The 19,339-nt window shown below is 43.9% G+C and overlaps 1 protein-coding gene across 1 annotated transcript in view; it reads right to left on the reverse strand.

The window, feature by feature from the left end:
• Nucleotides 1-19,339, reverse strand: part of LOC141140656 (two pore channel protein 1-like) — a 94,105-nt gene that overhangs the window by 58,465 nt on the left and 16,301 nt on the right. Inside the window, exons 6-7 of the mRNA XM_073628053.1 lie at nucleotides 12,619-12,737; nucleotides 4,114-4,215 (exon numbers count right to left, since the gene is read on the reverse strand). Of these exons, the coding sequence (XP_073484154.1) occupies nucleotides 4,114-4,215; nucleotides 12,619-12,737 (221 nt within the window). The remainder of the gene's footprint in view (nucleotides 1-4,113; nucleotides 4,216-12,618; nucleotides 12,738-19,339) is intronic.

The following is a 19,339-nucleotide window of genomic DNA, read 5'->3' on the forward strand; positions in this document are numbered from 1 at the left end:
AAAAGGAAGAATCACTTTCTGACTTATTTGTGTATTACTTTCTGTCTGAACTACTGAACTCGGTAAACAACATGTCTTTTAAAAGAAAAGAGAAAAAAAAGCAAAAAGACGACTAGTTACAGCTTTTGCCAGGAAAGATGACTACATAATATTTTTATACAATATTTTATATTTACCTACATAAAGAAAAACTATGATTTTTAATGTTTTTTCTATTATTTACACCAAGAAAAAATATACACAGAACCATGCTGCACTCCATTTATTATAAATGTAATCACTTTTCCCAAATAAGAGGTTTATAAAACTTGCTCAGGTTGTGAACGAGGTACAAAATGTGTACGCGCATTTTAAAACTGAACTCCATAATAGCCACAAAGGATATAAATCCTCTTTTGTGAGAATCAAATATCTACAAAAGGCCTGTTATTACCATCATCACTGCTGTTCATAGCTTGTGCAGAAGGCAGATCTCTGTGGGAAGGGTCCGGCAAGCCCTTCCACTAAAGGCTGCCTGCAGAAAACTATAGGAGGGGAAGGATACAAGGATACAAGGCTAGAAACCCTGCACAATGAGAGAGAGCAGCAATGACCAGTCTGGTCTATATTACGGAAAACTCCTGCTTGAAAGCATTGTCTCACACTGGATTACTACACACTTCTGTAAAAAATACATAAAGCATACAATGATTAAAGATGCCTCCTGTTATTTGGACAATATTTTCTTATCCCGAAGTTCAGCTTTAACCACTTGCTGGTAATTCATTCATTAATTAAAATTAATTGAATTTACAAAAACCTGTGAAAATTCCACCACCATATAGTCCCCACTGTAATATCCACAATCTCCCCCACTGTAATAACCACATCTCCCCCACAAATATCCACATCTCCCCCACTGTAATAATCACATCTCCCCAACTAATATCCACATCTCCCCACATCTCTCCTACGATTGTCTGCTTTCTTGCAATCTCCCCCACTGTAATATCCACGTCATCTCCCCCACTGTAATATCCACGTCATCTACCCCACTGTAATATCCACGTCATCTCCTTCACTGTAATGGAGATCTCCCCCACTGTAATATCCACATCTCTCCCACTAATATCCACATCTCCCCACATCTCCCCCACTAATATCCACTCAGGGCTGTCTTTAGCGCAGGGCAAACGGGGCACTTGCCCTGGGCCCAACCTTTGTTGGGGGGCCTGCGCTAGCCATGAATTGGGGCCCCGATGACAGCTTTGTAGAGCGCACAGAGGACAGGGGACGATGTATTCCGTGCTAGCCAGCTGAGGGGGGGCGGGGCCAGGGGCTTCACTGACGCTCTGACCCCGTCTACGTGCAGCCTATATACTTGGAAAAGAGCGTATGTAGTGAGAGCCAGTGATCGGAATGGGAGTGTCAGTGGAGCTCCCGGCCCCGCCCCCTCTATACTGCCTGGTGAATACAGAGGTCCGGGGGCGGGGCCGGGAGCTCCAATGACACTCCCACTCCGATCACTGGCTCTCACTACAGACGCTCTCTTCCGAGTACACAGGCTGTACGTGGGCGAGGTCAGAGCGTCAGTGGAGCTCCCGGCCCCGCCCCTCTCAGCTGGTTAGCACGGGAATACATCCTCCCGTGTCCTCTATGCGCTCTGCAAAGCTGTCATCGGGGCCCCAATTCACGGGTGACGTGGGCCCCCCAACAAAGCATCAGTGGAGCTCCCGGCTGTTGTAGTGAGAGCAGAGAGTGAAAGCTCCGCCCACACACCTGAATGTATGTAGTTAGTTTGGCTGGCCAGGTATGTCCTTACACCCATAAAATGCCTGAATGTTTAAACCCTGAGCTGTGTTATTCAACTGTAAAGCTGTGCATTGCTGAAAGTTCTCTGACCATCTCCTGTATAATGTCTGCAGTCTCCGATTGTCTCCTGCAGTATGTCCGCAGTCTCTGGTAATCTTCTGCAGTATGTCCGCAGTCTCTGGTAATCTCCTGCAGTATGTACGCAGTCTCTGGTAATCTCCTGCAGTATGTCCGCAGTCTCTGGTAATCTCCTGCAGTATGTCCGCAGTCTCTGGTAATCTCCTGCAGTATGTCCGCAGTCTCTGATTGTCTCCTACAGTATGTCTGCAGTCTCTGATTGTCTCCTGCAGTATGTCTGCAGTCTCTGGTAATCTCCTGCAGCATGTCCGCAGTCTCTGAACCTCTCCTGTAGTATGTCTTCACTCTCTGACACTCTCCTGTAGTATGTGTATTAATGTGCCCCTTTACTAGCTCAATTATTTGGGATTGCTCCACTGCTCAGTGGGAGGTAATGATGTGCATTAACCTCTAGCAACCAATCAGTGAACAGTAGTGATCTGCTTTAATCTCTAGCAACCAATCAGTAAGTGGTAATGATGTGCTGTAACCCCTAGCAACCAATTATTGAGCGCTAATAATGTACATTAACCTCTAGCAACCAATCGGCAAACAGAAATTATGTGTTGTAACCTCTAGAAACCAGCCAATGAGCAGTAAGGATAGGCTGTAACCTCTGGCAAACAATTGCAATCGCTGCATGATCTGCTGCAGTAAACTGATTTTGAGTCTACCTGCTATTTTTTGTTTGTCTAAGAATGGAGGGGGGGGGCCCCAAGAAAATGTTTGCCCAGGGCCCAATCAAAATTAAAGACGGCCCTGTATCCACATCTCTCCCCACTGTAATATCCACATCTCCCCCACTAATATCCACATCTCCCCCACTAATATCCACATCTCCCCCACTAATATCCACATCTCCTCCCACTGTAACATCCACATCTCCCCCACGATTGTCTGCTTGCTTGCAGTTGAGGAGGGTGATGACGTCAGCACGCCGCTCACCTAGGCCACCGCCGGGTCTACCAAGATGGCCGCCACTCCGAAGCTAGGCCGAAGCCACGGCCTTTCCTAAGGCAGAGGCAGCGGAGTGCTCCGTGGATCGCGTGTGTGCCATTTCGAACAGGTTGAACCGTTCCGATCACGGATCGGTGACGATCCGTTGCACCCCTAGTGCACATGCACACTAATGCGTCCCTCAGAACATGATCCTATGTCTGCTGAACACAGTGGATCATGGTGCTCGGTACCCAGCCAGCGTAAGCAGCCAGAGTATCATGTGATTGCTATGATTGGTCATGATAATCACAATTACAATGTCAACAAAACAGTCATGAATGGCTTCTATTCATGACTGTTTTGTTTACTATTGTAAAGTTGTGATTGGCCCACAGCTATCACAGGGTACCTGGGCCAAATAATACATTTGAAAAAAATGTAATAAAAAGTTAATAAATATATTATTTATTTTATATATATATATATATATATATATATATATATATATATATATATATATATATATATATATATATATATATATATATATATATATATATATATATATATATAGTCACCTGTCAGTATCCCTGATCACCGCCACACCAGTCACATGAAGATACTGTACTGCACTGGTGACAGTATGTTAAAAAAAAAAAAATAATAATTTCTTCATTTTTTTTCCCAAGTGGCTCAAAATTACGACTTCAAAAACGCGACATGTCTCTTGACAAATACCTTGGACAGTCTACTTTCCAAAAAGGGGTGATTTGGGGATATTTGTACTGTCCTGGCATTTTAGGGCCTCAAGAAATGATAGATGTTCAGTACATCAGGATTGATCAATTTTCAAAATATATATACCATACTTTGTAGACTATAAAGAAATATTATTTGTTTGCAAAATTATATAACAGAAAAACGTTTTTCAAAGTGTTCAATATTTTTTCATTTATATAGCAAAAAATAAAAAAACACTGTGGTAACAAATACCACAATAAGAAAGCTTAGAAAAATTATATAAATGTAATTTGGGTACAGTGTTGTATGACCACACCATTGCCAGTTAAAGCCACGTAGTGCTGAATAGCAGAAAATGGCCTGGTCAAGTGCGATTGTAATGTGATGGAAACACGCAGGAATCGCTGTGAATCCCACACTGCATCAGTGTAAACCGAGACTTAATGTTCTTTGATCCAATTTTAGGAAACTGTATATTAGGTATCCTGCTAATAAAACTGTTAAATTATTACAGTTACAACTTACATGACATCAGGGCTATTAGCAGTAGTCACCAGCACATAAAGATTAAATACAGCTTCTAGGTAGTTTTCAAAGTAAGCTTCTCCATCGGCTGTCTTGAGTTTTCTGCAAATTAAATTTTTAGGTTTTAAATAAACTCAGCACAGCACAAATAACACATGGCTGCAATAAGAACTACAGCAGACACACTAAATATGTTCCTTACTTCTAAAAAAAGAACATCCAAGCAGCCTGGAAAAAATGCAAGGGGAACCAGTCTAAAATGTGTCATCAGTCTTAAACATTTAGAAATAAATGATTAAATTAATCAGGAGGTTCTGTAACTTTGTCGTTGACTTAAGTAAACCCAATAAACTGTTCCAGCAGCAGCAAGTTTTACAGATTCGCTGTAATTAGTTGCTGCTAAGGACCAGCCAACACAGCCCATTATTTGTGAATTCTGTGCAGCAGAATCAGTGGCAGCTGGTGCTCAATTTTTTTTTTTTGGGGGGGGGCACATTGGAAACATATCGACATATCTGTCAATCCTCAGTGCTTTTTCTTTTGAATAGAAGTAATTGGTCAAAGTTTACCGAAAATGTTGGAAAATCTCCATTGCAACAGAACACACCACTACTGATTATCACTTGTATGTAAACCAGTGGCTGCCGCTCATAAGGGGTGCAGGGAGCCGCTCCTCTAATCCATGCGCCCGGCCCCTAACCTCCATGCAGGGCGCATGGATTTCAATGTTTTTTTTTTTGAAGCACATAATTAGAGCTTGAGGCTCCAATTGGCTTAAAAGAGGGTGGGCTCGGGGAGCAGAGCACGGTGTCTCTGAGCCCACCCACTTGTGTGTCATTAGCGAATTAATATTCACTAATGTCTTTCTGCTTCTCTTCCCCAAGACCCGATTGGCCGGGAGGAGAAGCGACCGCCGGGAAGCAGCGATAGAGCTGGCGATTGATCAATTAGGGGGTGGGGGTGTTTGGGGGGAGTGAAGGGCCAGGTTTGTTTGCCCCCCCCAAAAAAAAAAAATTGAGCACCAGCTGCCACTGATTCTGCTGCACAGAATTCACAAATAATGGGCTGTGTTGGCTGGTCCTTAGCAGCAACTAATTACAGCGAATCTGTAAAACTTGCTGCTGCTGGAACAGTTTATTGGGTTTACTTAACAATTAAATAGTTTAAAGCAGAACTCCAGGCAAAATGTATTTTTCCCCGTGCAGTAGGGGAAAGGCGGCCTCCTTTGAGAACGTCCAATGACGAAACGCGTAAGTTGGGGCTACGCTTTCACGTAATTTCCGGTACGGAAGTAGGGAGCCTGGAACGCAGGTGGAACGCACGCCGCGAACCGGCTTCTCCTACACATTACATTGTCAGCTATTGTAACATTCTTGTAGTATTTTTGGGCTTTTCCACATCTTTGATGGGAAGCCTTTGTTTTTAACTTATTTTTAATAAATTAATTTTAAATGACTACACTATGGGAGCCCCTTTTTTCCCTTCCTATGAGGACCCAGTCTTGAGTAGCTGTGGAGTGAGTACTTGGTGAGGTGCTGACTGGTGTGGATGCCCCAGACCTTGTGGAGACAGCTGCAGGAGCCCGATAAACTACAGACGGGTCACTGGGAGAAGCTGAGGAGGAAGTCCATCCACGGTTACCCACATATGCCTACCACCCCTGCAGGGGTAACAGCATTTGGTGAGTGGAGACCCAAGAGGGGGAGCACAACGAGTCACTTTACTTGCTGAGCACAAGAGTCACCTGAACAAGTTGAACATTTGGCTAGTCTGGAGTTTTTCTCATGTCATATATACATTATTTTTGGGACTAGTATTTTGAGTAACTTTTTCTAATACACATTTTGTGTAGGGACTATTTATACTTTTTACACACATCTGTTTGGGATCTATTTTTGGTTATTCTTAATTTTTGGTTATTTCTTTACAATATATATACAGATTCTTTATAATATATATATTTTTGGCCATTTTGAAGCTTCACCTATGTAACACTACCAACATATAATATGGTTATTTAGGGTTTCACTATTGTCTTGATTGTCGTGATAGATATATAGATACTTTTGGTATAATAATTTCTTCCTGGATGAACCGATGTTAATTCTGGGAAACATTTATGCTTATTAGACTAGACCATTTATGTTATATATACCACATTATATGCTTATGGTAGTTTTTTCTGATCACTTTATACTTATGTGTTTCTATTTGGTATAATAGTTTTGATACCTGATTAGTCCACTTTTGCTATATCACACACTTTTATATCCACCACTGGAGGACACACATACATACTTCTAGTCCATTAGGATAAGGATTTCCCTTCATTTAGGTAGAGCTATCTAACCTACCATTCTTCCCATTCTAATAGGGTAGCGCCACTACCCCTTTTATTTCTCTTTTTATCTTTTGTAAGTTCCCTTAGGAACCGAGTAGGGGGGATGCAACCCGCTGGTATCCTGAGCGCGGAGTATATCACATATTTTGACTGAACCTCATCTTGTTTTTATCAGTTTTCTGACATTGCATCCTCTAAAGCAGGGGTCTCCAAACTTTCTAAACAAAGGGCCAGTTTACTATCCTTCAGACTTTAGGGGGGCCGGATTGTGGCCATTGGGAGTAGATATTGTCCTGGCATCAGGGGAAGTAAACAATGCAAACAATTCCTTCACCTAGTACATTTATTAGGGGAAAGAATAGTGCCCCGTCTTTGCTGTCAGTGGGAGGAATAGTGCCCCGTCTTTGCTGTCAGTGGGAGGAATAGTGCCCCGTCTTTGCTGTCAGTGGGAGGAATAGTGCCCCGCCTTTGCTGTCAGTGGGAGGAATAGTGCCCCTTCTTTGCTGTCAGTGGAAGGAATAGTGCCCCATCTTTGCTGTCAGTGGGAGGAATAGTGCCCCATCTTTGCTGTCAGTGGGAGGAATAGTGCCCCATCTTTGCTGACAGTGGGAGGAATAGTGCCCCATCTTTGCTGTCAGTGGGAGGAATAGTGCCCCATCTTTGCTGTCAGTGAGAGGAATAGTGCCCCATCTTTGCTGTCAGTGGGGGGAAATAGTGCCCCACCATTGCTGTCAGTGGGGGAAATAGTGCCCCACCATTGCTGTCAGTGGGAGGAATAGTGCCCCATCATTGGGGTCAGTGCGAGGAATAGTGCCCCATCATTGGCGTCAATGGAAGAAATAGTGCCCCATTGTTGATGTCAGTAGCAACAAGTATGCCCCATTGTTGGTGTCAGTGGGAGTATTAGTGTCTTGTATCAATGGGAGGTAAAGTGCCCCAAAGGCCAGATAAAGGCAAGCAAAGGGCCGCATCCAGCCCCGGGGCCTCTCTAAAGGATAAAGCAATAAAACAATGAAAAATAACTATTAACAGTAAAGCAATCAGGGCATGCAACTAAGGAACAGCATGGAAACAATGGGAGAGATATGCAAATAAAAATAGGCCATCCTGCACCATCCTCACCCCAGGGGCACAGCACATCGCCACTGACGATGTCCCGCAAAAGGATGGGAGAACACAAGCCCAAGAAGCTAACTACATTCATGTTCCCCATGGAGGTCAGTGACTGGCAAGATGGCGGCAAAGCATACACAGTCCTTCTAGATGCCATCCAGGGAGAAATGGGCTTCTCAGCTCTGCCCTCATCCCTTACACAAGACACAGGTACCAATCCCCTCACCAGCAACCCCGCCAAGGCTCGGATGCGGATGGATGCACTGCACTCGAGGCTGCCCACAGCCCTAATCGAGCCCCGGGCCTACAATCCAATGCTATCCAGCCAGGCCCTACACAGCTCCATGGCATCCTTCCCCACCTCAGGAAAGCCAGTGATAGACACAACTCTGAAGGACATGCTCATGTCTTTACAGATGACAGACCTATCATCAATGTTCCGTAAAATATCTACTGACATGTGGACCATGGGAAATAGGGTCTCTAACATTGAAACAGATGCCCATGATGAGATTAAAGAAGAGCAGGAATGGGTCTGGGCCAAGCTGGCCGACTTAGAAGACCGCTCAAGGCGGAATAATGTTAAGCTGCGCGGCGTCCCTGAAACTATCTTACCGGCAGATCTATCCAAGTATGCTAAAGACCTTATACACACCATCCTACCAGATGCATCCCCCAGAGACATCATTATAGACAGGATCCATAGAATAGCAAAACCTACCCATCTGGCAGCATCGGTACCAAGAGACGTACTCATGCGTGTACATTTCTTTCACATCAAAGAAAAGTTGATGACAGAAGCCAGGTCCAAATCGCCACTGCCAAGACCTTACGAGGGAGTCCATATCTTCCCAGATCTCTTCAAATACACGCTACAACTCAGGAGGAACCTGAATCCTGTCACTAAAGGCCTCCACAACCATAAAATATTATACAAATGGCGCTACCCAGCAACCCTCCTCATCACCAAGAATGGCACCACACATACAGTTAGCGATTTACAAACAGGAATGTGCCTCCTGCATGATTGGGGCATCATAATGGAGCCACCCAAGGATGAGATCCCACCTTTGCAACAACGTCGACCCTCACAACCACGCCGCAACCAGGGATCAAAAGACCTCTCAAAACACTGCCTGACTCAAGTCCCGGATGGGCCCACAACCTCAACAACAAATTTCTCCCTCACTGAACACTGCATTCTGTTGATTGTTAAGTCCACTCAGTTACTAACTGTTTTCCCCTCATAGCGGCACAGCTGAATTTAGCCACCACCCACGCCGCCTTACAAACTTATTCTGTTCAAATAAGGCATAGCAGAAAAAAGTTCTGCGTTTTCTTGTTTATTTTTTCTTTCTTTGCAGTTTTGCATGTAACAAAGTTAAACTGACTTGTTGCTCTCTAGCACTGAACTGAAGATCTCCAAACTCCTAACAGTAAGTGACTACAGATCACTCCACTTCCAAATGCACCCCTAACAACCAGTCATGCCGCTTACCATACTGTCCCTAATGCCAAGGGCCTAAATCACCCGGCTAAACGACACTCCTTATGGCTCACTGCTGAAGAACTACAAAGTGACATAATATGTGTCCAAAAAACACACTTACTGCCCATGTCCGTAGCACTTTGCTCCAACAACAAGTACTCTCACATCTATCATGCTACTTATTCCACAAAAAAAAAAAAAAAAAAAGAGGAGTGCTAATAGTGGTAAAACACGATGTAGACTTCCACCTGCTTCAAATAATAACTGACCCCAACGGGAGATACCTAATCGCGGACGCAGCGTTTTGATAAAATCACCTCACAAATTGCCAGTATTGAGACCTTACACAAAGCTGACCCACGCCCTTCATATTTGGCACAGCTAATGACACCGAGACAGGAATTGAGGATGCTTCTCCTCCATTCCTTTGAACACGTACAACGTAAGATTAAAGCCACCTCTTACTCTACATCCAACAAAGCGGGGAAAAAATTAGCCCAACGTCTCAAGGGGAAAAGAACCAAATCTAAAATCACATATTTGTTTCACCCCCACACTAAGGAAAAACTGCCTAACCCCCAGGATATAGCAAACGCTTTCAGTGCTTACTAGAGTGATTTTTATAATATCAGACAAAACACCTCCTCATTTCAACCCTCGGAAGAAGATATAAACACATTCCTACAGCAGATTACACTCCCTACACTAACCGTGGCACAATTGTCTTCTTTGAATTAACCTTTCACTGAATTAGAGATCCTCGACACGATAAACTCGCTACCTTCAGAGAAAGCTCCAGGACCTGATGGTCTGTCTGGTGAGTACTATAAGAAATTCTCCAATCAAATAACCCCGCACTTAACACAACGTTTCAACAACGCTGCCTCCTCTTCAAGATTCGCTAAGGAATCATTAAATGCTATTATTATCACATTACCAAAACCAGGAAAAGAACTGTCCTCCCCTCAAAATTTTTATCCCATATCATTACTTAACCTCGACTTAAAAATATATGCCAAAACCATTGCCAGACGCTTGATGGTGTTCATGCTAGACCTCATTCATATAGACCAGTCAGGATTTGCTAAGGGCAGACAAGCACCAGATGCCTCAAGACGCATGATAAACTTGATACATCATGCTGAATCCAGCGGAACGCCTTCTCTGCTTCTCTCATTAAACGCAGAGAAGGCGTTCGATAGGGTTCACTGGTCCTATCTCCAGAAAGTACTTCTTAAATTTGGTTTCAAAGAACACATATTCAGAGCCATCATGGCACTTTATTCCAATCCATCAGCACAAGTATATTCAGCAGATATGCTATCACAAGCATTTAACATAACAAACGGTACACGCCAAGGGTGCCCTCTGTCACCAATTATATTTAACCTGATGATGGAACCTTTGGCGGAACACGTACGCTCCAATCCCTCAATTACCGGCTTAACGGTAGGTAAAACCTCTCATGAGATCAGTCTCTTCGCGGATGACGTGATCCTGATTCTCACTAATCCAACATCTTCCCTGGCAGAAGTCCAAAAATTACTAGAATGGTTTGGACAGGTCTCTTACTACAAATTGAACACAACCAAATCACACATCTTAGATCTTAAACTAGACGCCACAACTAAAAATTTACTACAAGCCCAATACCCCTTTGCATGGCCAGACAAAAACATATCCTACCTCGGGATCCTTCTCATACGATCGGTCAAAAACCTCTTCTCAGCCAATTTCAAACCACTACTTACCAAATTACGAACAGAAAGCCAAACCATAACAAAGCTGTAATTATCATGGTCCGGTAGACTTGCAGCATTTAAAATGCTCCACCTGCCACAAATTCTTTACTTGTTCAGGACTCTCCCCATCCCCATACCGAAGTACTTTTTTAAATCTCTCGAAACCTTATTCAATGAATGTATATGGAAAAATACCAAACCAAGAAGTGCACACTCGACACTCATGAAACACAAATTAGCGGGAGGATCAAGAACCACTGATTTTGAGGACTACTATTTAGCATCAGCACTAGGCCAACTCAAAGACTGGTTCCACCCATGTCCTGGTAAACGGTGGGGCAAAATAGAGTACTCATCACTAATACGCCCAAATCTACAATGGTGGCTGATGAGCACTCCCTTAGGATCACAACTACCATCGGCACTACCACCTACTATGAAAACATCAGCCATAGCATGGAAAGTTTGGGCCCAAACTAGTCATACCTACCCTAATACCCCACAAATACCTATTCCAATTGAATCTCTCCACCACATATCACCAGACTTATCATTGTCCAAATTGTCCTTCCAGGGAATCAAATCCATTCAAGATTTATTTCAAAACTGCAGGCCAAAATCCTTCTCTCTTTTACAACGTGAATTTAATCTACCAAAGACGGACCTTTTCACATATATTACAGTGAAGCACTGCCTTGACAAATTACACCTCCCACTATATACAATACATCCAATAGCATGGCAATTCTTACGGAATTTGTCTCCAAACGCAAAAGGGTTTCTCTGTTCTATAATGTTTTACACCAAAAATGCAGGTTCACTAAGGCGCCTCCCCATATACACTGGGAGACTGACTTAGGACAAAAATACACAGAATACCAATGGCAACAAGCACTACAAACAATCTACAAAGCAACTAAATGCTCTGCCTTATGGGAACAAGCCCAAAAACTGTCCCTCAGATGGTACTCAACCCCATCAAAACTGGCTTCGTTTAGTAAAATTTCCCCAAACTTATGTTGGAGAGGCAATTCAACTAAAGGTGACATGCTACACATATTCTGACAGTGTAGCCATCTCAAAAATTACTGGGAAACTATTTTCAGAGTCCTAACGGACATTACAACACAACACATCCCTCTGTCACCTGACTTGGCGATCTTAAACCTGAATATAGACTCCGTACCACAGTCCTTCAGACATGTAATGACACACATCCTACTAGCTGCAAGACTGAGTATAACAAGGCTATGGAAATCTGATAAGATTCCTTCAGTGGAACACACATTCGAGCTGGTAAACATACATTACAGCTATGAATTAGCCACGGCTTCCAGTGGAAACCGTCTAACGAAAGAAAAAAGACTGTGGTTACTATGGGAACAATGGGCGGGTGCTGAAAAATTTCTGTGATATAAGAACACTTACACTTAGATTGGTCATGATATAGTCAGTATGGAATATTTGAGTATATGATTACTTTGTAAAGACACATACTTTGGTTACGCACGTATCACCAAGTCTAACTCCCCCCCCAGGAGACAAAAGAGGTCCCAGTGGGGGTCCCTTGGGGGAGTAAGTACCACTACTTCATGGTAACCATTTAACTACACCAGATGTATAAGTTTCTACCTTTCATAATCTTTTGTTATCTATTTTATGTTAACACAATTTATATAACACATTTCTATGTATTGACATGTACACACTAATTTGTACAATGTTTTACAATGCTCACATTGTACTATTTTATTTCAAAAAACAATAAAAATCTATTGATGAAAAAAAAAAAAAAATAATAGGTCATGAGGTTTGCTTACCTGTTCACAAAAAGTTTCAAAGCCATAAGCGAAAAAATGAGGACACTGAAAATAAAGAGAAGGAAGACATAGAGGATCTCAGGTAAAGTGTTTCTAATGCTGCGGAATGCTCGACGAATCTGCAATAAAAATATCAAATGCACAAACAGTTCAAACAAGTGTTTATTAAATTAGAGATCTAATAAATAAAACAGAACTTAATAGGTCTAATGAAGCATTGCATGCCGCAAAGAATTCTGTGCATGTGAAATCTCTATTGAATTTGACTGACTGAATCTGACTTTAGTGCCCTTACCTGCTGACAAATTCCTGTGTTCTGGGATCCATTTCCTTTTTGCTTTTCAGTTTTAGATTTTTTTAATTTTAGATAGAGCAAGGGAGGGTTATAACCCGTCAGATTTTTTTTTTCACTATCTATGTCCCATTGCGGAGATTTACCATCACTTCCTGTCCCATAGCCAAACAGGAAGTAAGAGGAAATCCCTGCAAATTAAGGGTTTCCTTGGGGAACCCCAGGTCACCAGAACTACTGTCCCCATTGGAGTATTTCCCTTCTATTACTTTTCTGGGGACAACCCCAAATTTGGGTTTTTCTTTAACTTTCACTGATAATGGTAAACAGGACAAATAGCGGGGGAATCTCCATAACATGGGCACAGGCAGCAATAAAAGCGGAGAGGGATTAGAACCCCTGTCAGGACTTCACTCTCTGGACTTGGTGTGTTTTCACTAGAATGAGCGGCCTAAGGCACCACAATGGACCAACAATCTTACATTTTGGCAGTACAGTGTCTTATTTGTGTAGGTGAACAATGTCACCTGCATAAAGAGTGATGGCAAATAAAAAGTTTTAGTTGTCACCCAAAAATTATATGGGTGGGGGGGAATGGGAAATATTCCAGTAGAGACGCCTGTTCCAATAATTTATATTGGTATTTCTGCCTCACTATTGGGGGATTTCTTCTCGCCTCCTGTTGTGTCTCCAGGACTAGAAGTAAATACACATCTCCCCAACAGGACACAGATATATATATATATATATATATATATATATATATATATATATATTTATTATTTTTTTGTTAACATTATTCCAAGCATGTTTGAATATATTTAGGCTTCATGCACACTGGACGTTTTTACAGCTGCCGTTTTTGGCTTCAGCCGTGTTTTTCTGCAGCCAGTAAACTCTCCAGCATGTTATCCTATGTGTCCATGTACACATAGGTTTTTATCAATGTTTTTTGGCAGGGGCGTTTTCTGGCTGGAAAAAAAGCCAGAACTAGCGAGGTTGAAGGTGTTTTTCAGTGTAAAAACACTGAAAACAGCTGAAAAATGCAGCCATTCAGCATTTATGAGCGTTTTTGAGCCATAAGCTTTTGTGGGAGTATAGTTTTGCTAAAGAACGCTAAAGCTAAAAAATGCTAATGCAAAATGCGGCAAAACTCGCGTTTTTAATGTGGTATTCTACAGCTAAAGCTACTGGCATTTATAACGTCCAGTATGCACGAGGTCTTACTGCTGACTAACTCACTACCTCTGCTGGAAGTCTATTCCAAGCATCAACTACCCTTTTATTAAAATAACACTTTCTAAGATTAGTTTTGAACTTTCCTCTTGCTAGTTTGAAATCATGTCTCCATGTTCTTGATATTGGCTTCATATTGAAAATACTGCCCTCCACGAACCTCATGTCTCCTACTTCCCTTCTTCTTTCCTCCAAACTGTACAAATAAAGTTCCTGAAGTCCGATTAAAAATTTCAGTAAATGGTCCAACAACTATATCTCAAAGGACTCTTAGAATGGGATGAATATCGCCATGGATCGTTGCTTTATTACGTTTTTATCAAACCAATTCCTTTGGCATCTCTGTCTCCAGAAATCCTGGAAATGAATCATCATTACTAGAACGAAACGGTAAATAGACTGTGAACTGTACAAGTGCAGTTGCTCTCATTTTCCCCAGAGCCCAGTGAATGTAGTGAAGCTCTCCACATTCACTAAACTCTGGGAAAAAATGAGTGCAACTGCATTTGTAAAATTCACAGTCTATTTGCCACCTTTGGGTGGCTTTTAATATTAGCAACGAATGATCTGCTTTTTCACTAAGGGGTTATTCACACAGGTTCTCAGTCCTGTGCAGCCATTTGTTTACTTTTGTATCACTACCGCTAAGCTGCCTGCCAGCAGTGTACAGTAGGTGGGTATGCACTGGTTGAGCAGACCCACACACACAGCTGAGTTTGACAAGTATGGGTGCACAGACCCGGATGTACAGGCTCTGCATCCGGGTTCGTGCACCAGCCCCTGTAGATCTGTCTAATCTGGCTGTAAGAATGAGTCCGTACAGTTGATGCTTACAAATTCACTGTCTACAGGCTGCCTGTATGCAGTTCAGTAGTAGTGAAAAAAGTAAACAAATGGCTCTGTGCGCCAAACAGCACTTAGATAAGCCACAAAACGTCCCAAAAATAATGAAACTTTGAAATAAGCATAAAACAGAACTTTTTGGTCACAACTATAACGCTATCGTTGGAGAGAAGTCAACAAGGCCTATGAAGAGAAGCACACCTTTCCCATTAAGAATCTCTGCTGTTTTGGGGGTTATGAGACTTACAGAGGCAGGGAATTTAGTTAAAATAGCAGGAGTTAAATCATTTAGGAAAATTGGAAATTTGCATCAGTCTGGAACCTACCCATGGAGCGAATTCACACATTCCAGCTTGGCAATGATCAGAATCATAAGGCCAAGTAGACCGCGCAGTGGTTGCAGCAAAAAAAAAAAAAAAAAATTAAAGTTACGTACCGGTAACGTCTTTTCCAGTAGTCTTTCAGGACAGCCACCATGAGAGAGATAGTCTCCTCCTCTTCCTCTAGGAAACACTGCGCCAGCCCATAAATTCTTACTTCCCCCTGCCAGACCTCAGTATATTCCAAGATTACCTCCGGTCAGCTGGGGAGACACAAGAACACATTAATAACATACTATTCCATATCATTATCATGCTGCGTTCTAGTCTTTTATAAGACACCCCAAAATTTCGGGTGGGTAACTAGGGCTGTCCTGAAAGACTACTGGAAAAGACGTTACCGGTACGTAACTTTAATTTTCCCCCTTCATCTTTCAGGACAGCCACCATGAGAGGATGAACGAGCACTTACCAGTTAGGGTGGGACTACAGCTTGCAATACCTTTCGCCCAAAGGCTTGCTCACTAGCCGACACCAGGTCCACTCTGTAGTGCTTTACGAAAGTGGCATAGCTGGACCATGTTGCAGCCCTGCATATTTGCTCTGGCGTTGCTCCAGCCTTTTCTGCCTGAGAAGCTGCCATAGCTCTGGTAGAGTGTGCCCTTATACCCATTGGGATTTCTTTCCCTGTTAATGTATAGGTCTGGCCAATGGTTACTCTGAGCCATCTGGCAATAGTGCGTCGAGACGCTTTGCATCCTTTTCTGGCCCCAGAAAACAAAACAAATAAAGAGTCTGACTTTCTAAACCTCTTGGTCAGCTCTAGGTACTGAAGGATACATCTCCTTACGTCCAAAGAATGAAATTTTAATTCCCTTTCCCCCCGAGGGGTTGGGACAAAATGAGGGTAGAACTACCTCCTGACTTCTGTGGAAACCAGAAGCCACCTTAGGTAAAAATGCTGGATCAGTCCTGAAGATGATCCGATCTGGGAAAATAACGCAAAAAGGAGGTCTAACCGATAAGGCCTCAATCTCAATGACTCTCCTGGCAGTTGTCACTGCTACCAAAAAAACTGTTTTTAACGTAAGATCCTTTAGTAGACATTCTTCTAAAGGTTCAAAGGGGGTTCCCGTCAGGCCCTGTAAAACTAACGATAGGTCCCACTTGGGAAAGGGAGGGCCTTGAACCGGTCTTTGTCTAGACAGAGCCCTAAAGAATCTGACCACCCATGGATTGGTGGCCAGATGCTTTTCTAAATAAGCACTGAGTGCTGACACCTGACCTTTAAGGGTACTTATGGATAAACCCCTATCTGCCCCGCACTGAAGGAATTCCAACACAGCTGTGGGACTGTGTACCGCAAAGGAGCCTTCTGCACACCATTCATTGAAACGTACCCAGACCTTTTTATAAATCTGGCGTGTTTCCTTTTTCCTGCTGTTGAGGAGGGTGTAAATTAATTTCTCAGAAAAACCCCTAGCTCTTAGCATACCCTCCTCAGTAGCCAGGCCGCTAACTGCCATTGGTGAACCTGTGGACAGAGGACTGGGCCCTGTGAGAGGAGATCCTCTCGAGGTGGCAGGAATAAGGGAGGTTCGACCGCTAGCTGCTTGAGTACTGAGAACCAAGCCCTCTTTGGCCAATGTGGTGCTACTAGAATCAGGGACGTGTTTTCCATCTGGAACTTCCTGAGAACTGCCGGTAATAACGCTGGGGGCGGGAAGGCATAGCAGATTCTGAAATGCCAGTTCTGGATCAACGCGTCGACCCCTCGCGCTCCCTCCCCTCTGTTTAGGGAGAAAAAACAAGGGGCTTTCGCGTTGCTTCTTGACGCGAACAGATCTACTTCTGGAGGACCCCATTTCTCTGAAATGAGATTGAAAACCTCCTGGTTGAGGATCCAATCGCCCTCTCTCAGTTTGGTTCGGCTGAGAAAATCTGCTATCACATTCTTTTCTTCTCTCAGGAAGACTGCTGAGAGTGAGAGAGTGTGAGTCTCGGCCCAGTTCAGAATGTCTGATGCTAAGGCCAACAGGACTCCGCTTCTTGTGCCGCCCTGTTTGTTTACATAGGCCACGGCGGACGAGTTGTCCGACCGCACCTGAACATGGTGGCCCTGTAGCTCCTCTTTGAAGAACCTGAGTGCTAGCCCGATTGCCCTCAGCTCCTTCCAATTGGACGACCTTCTTAGTTCGTCGCCCTCCCAGGTGCCCTGTGCTAAAAGGGAACCCAGATGCGCCCCCCAACCTTTGACGCTTGCGTCTGTGGTTACCACCTGAGAAACTGGGATGAACCACAGACGACCCTGCGACAAGTTTGAGACCCTCCTCCACCACCAGAGGGATCTCTTTACTTGGGGTGGAACCTGTACCAAGGTGTCCAGATCTTTCTGACTGTGATCCCACACCCTTAGGACAAAGGACTGTAAGGGACGAAAGTGCAGACCTGCCCATTGCACTGCTGGGAGGGTAGCGATTAATAGTCCCAGGGCCGACATCAGAACTCTTATGGAGACCTGACTGCTGCACTGGAGAACAGCCACTGCCCTGTCCAGTTTTTGTACTTTTTCTGCTGGAAGAAACACTCTCAGTAGCACTGAGTCCAACAGATAGCCCAAGTACGTAATGCGCTGAGAGGGAATCAAACTGGATTTCTCCAAGTTCATTAGCCACCCTAGACCTGTAAGAACCCTCTTTGTTAGTTCTAGATCTCTGACTAACTGCAGTGGACACGCTGCAAATAGGAGCAGGTCGTCCAGGTATGCTATCACTGATATTCCCTGGAGCCGAAGAAAGGCCATCACCTCCGCCAAGACCTTGGTGAAAATGCGGGGTGAGGGGGATAGCCCGAAAGGCAGCGCCTGAAACTGTAGATGTACCGTTGTTCCACCTACATCTACCGCTAGCCGAAGAAACCTCTGCGAGGCTTCTGTTATAGGAACGTGTAGATACGCGTCCCTTAGGTCCAGAGATACCATAAAGCAGTTGCGGGGCAACAGGGCTCTGACTGTGAAAATTGTTTCCATACGGAATCTCCTGTACGTCACTGACCTGTTCAGGGGCTTTAAATTCAGAATCAGTCTGAATTTCCCTGTGGGTTTCTTCACTACGAAGATGTGTGAATAGAAACCCTCTCCCTCCTCGGCCTTTGGAACTCTGAGAACCACATTCTGATCTACCAGATCTCTTAATGCTTCCAACAGAGCCTCTGCTTTTGCTGTACACCTGGGTAGGTGCGTGACAAGAAATCTCCGTGGAGGAGGATTTGTGAATTCGATATGGTACCCCCTTCTTATAATCCCTAGGATAAAGCGATTGGGGGATATTGCCTCCCACTGTGGGAGGAAGGCCCCCAGTCTTCCCCCCACCCTGGTTAGGGAGTCATTGGCTTTTACGGGGCTGTTCAGGAGGGCGAAAAATCGCCCCTCCCCTGCCCTTGCCTTTCTGACCCCAAAACTTCTTTTGCCCTTCCGGCTTTGGAGTTTCTTTACGCTTTTGCGGACGAAACCCCTTCTTTGTATGTGTAGGGGTTTTCCGCTTAACTGGGAAGGATTTCTTCCTGTCTGCTGTGCGGTCCAAGACGGTCTCTAACCCTGGGCCGAAGAGAAGGTCTCCCGTTAACGGTATGCTGCACAACTTGACCTTAGAGGCGCTATCGCCCGGCCAAGTTTTTAGCCAGAGGGCTCTCCTGGCCGAATTGGCCAGAGCCGCTGATCTGGCCGACATACGGACTGATTCTGCTGAGGCATCAGCTATGTAGGCGATACCCCGCAGAATCGTAGGGAAAGAAGATAGAATGGTTTCTTTTGCCGTTCCAGCTTCAATATGCTCTTGAATCTTAGAGAGCCAGTGCTCCAGATTGCGAGCCACTACTGTGACAGCCAACTCGGGTTTTAAGTTACCAATTGTTGAATCCCAAGTCTTTTTGAGGAGAGAGTCTATTCTCTTATCCATGACATCCACCAAGGCCCCCATGTCCTCAAAAGCCAGGTCTGTGTGTCTGGAAACCTGGGAGAAGGCGGCATCTA

Source organism: Aquarana catesbeiana, linkage group LG04 (genome assembly GCF_042186555.1).
Source record: "Aquarana catesbeiana isolate 2022-GZ linkage group LG04, ASM4218655v1, whole genome shotgun sequence".
Classification (NCBI taxonomy): domain Eukaryota; kingdom Metazoa; phylum Chordata; class Amphibia; order Anura; family Ranidae; genus Aquarana; species Aquarana catesbeiana.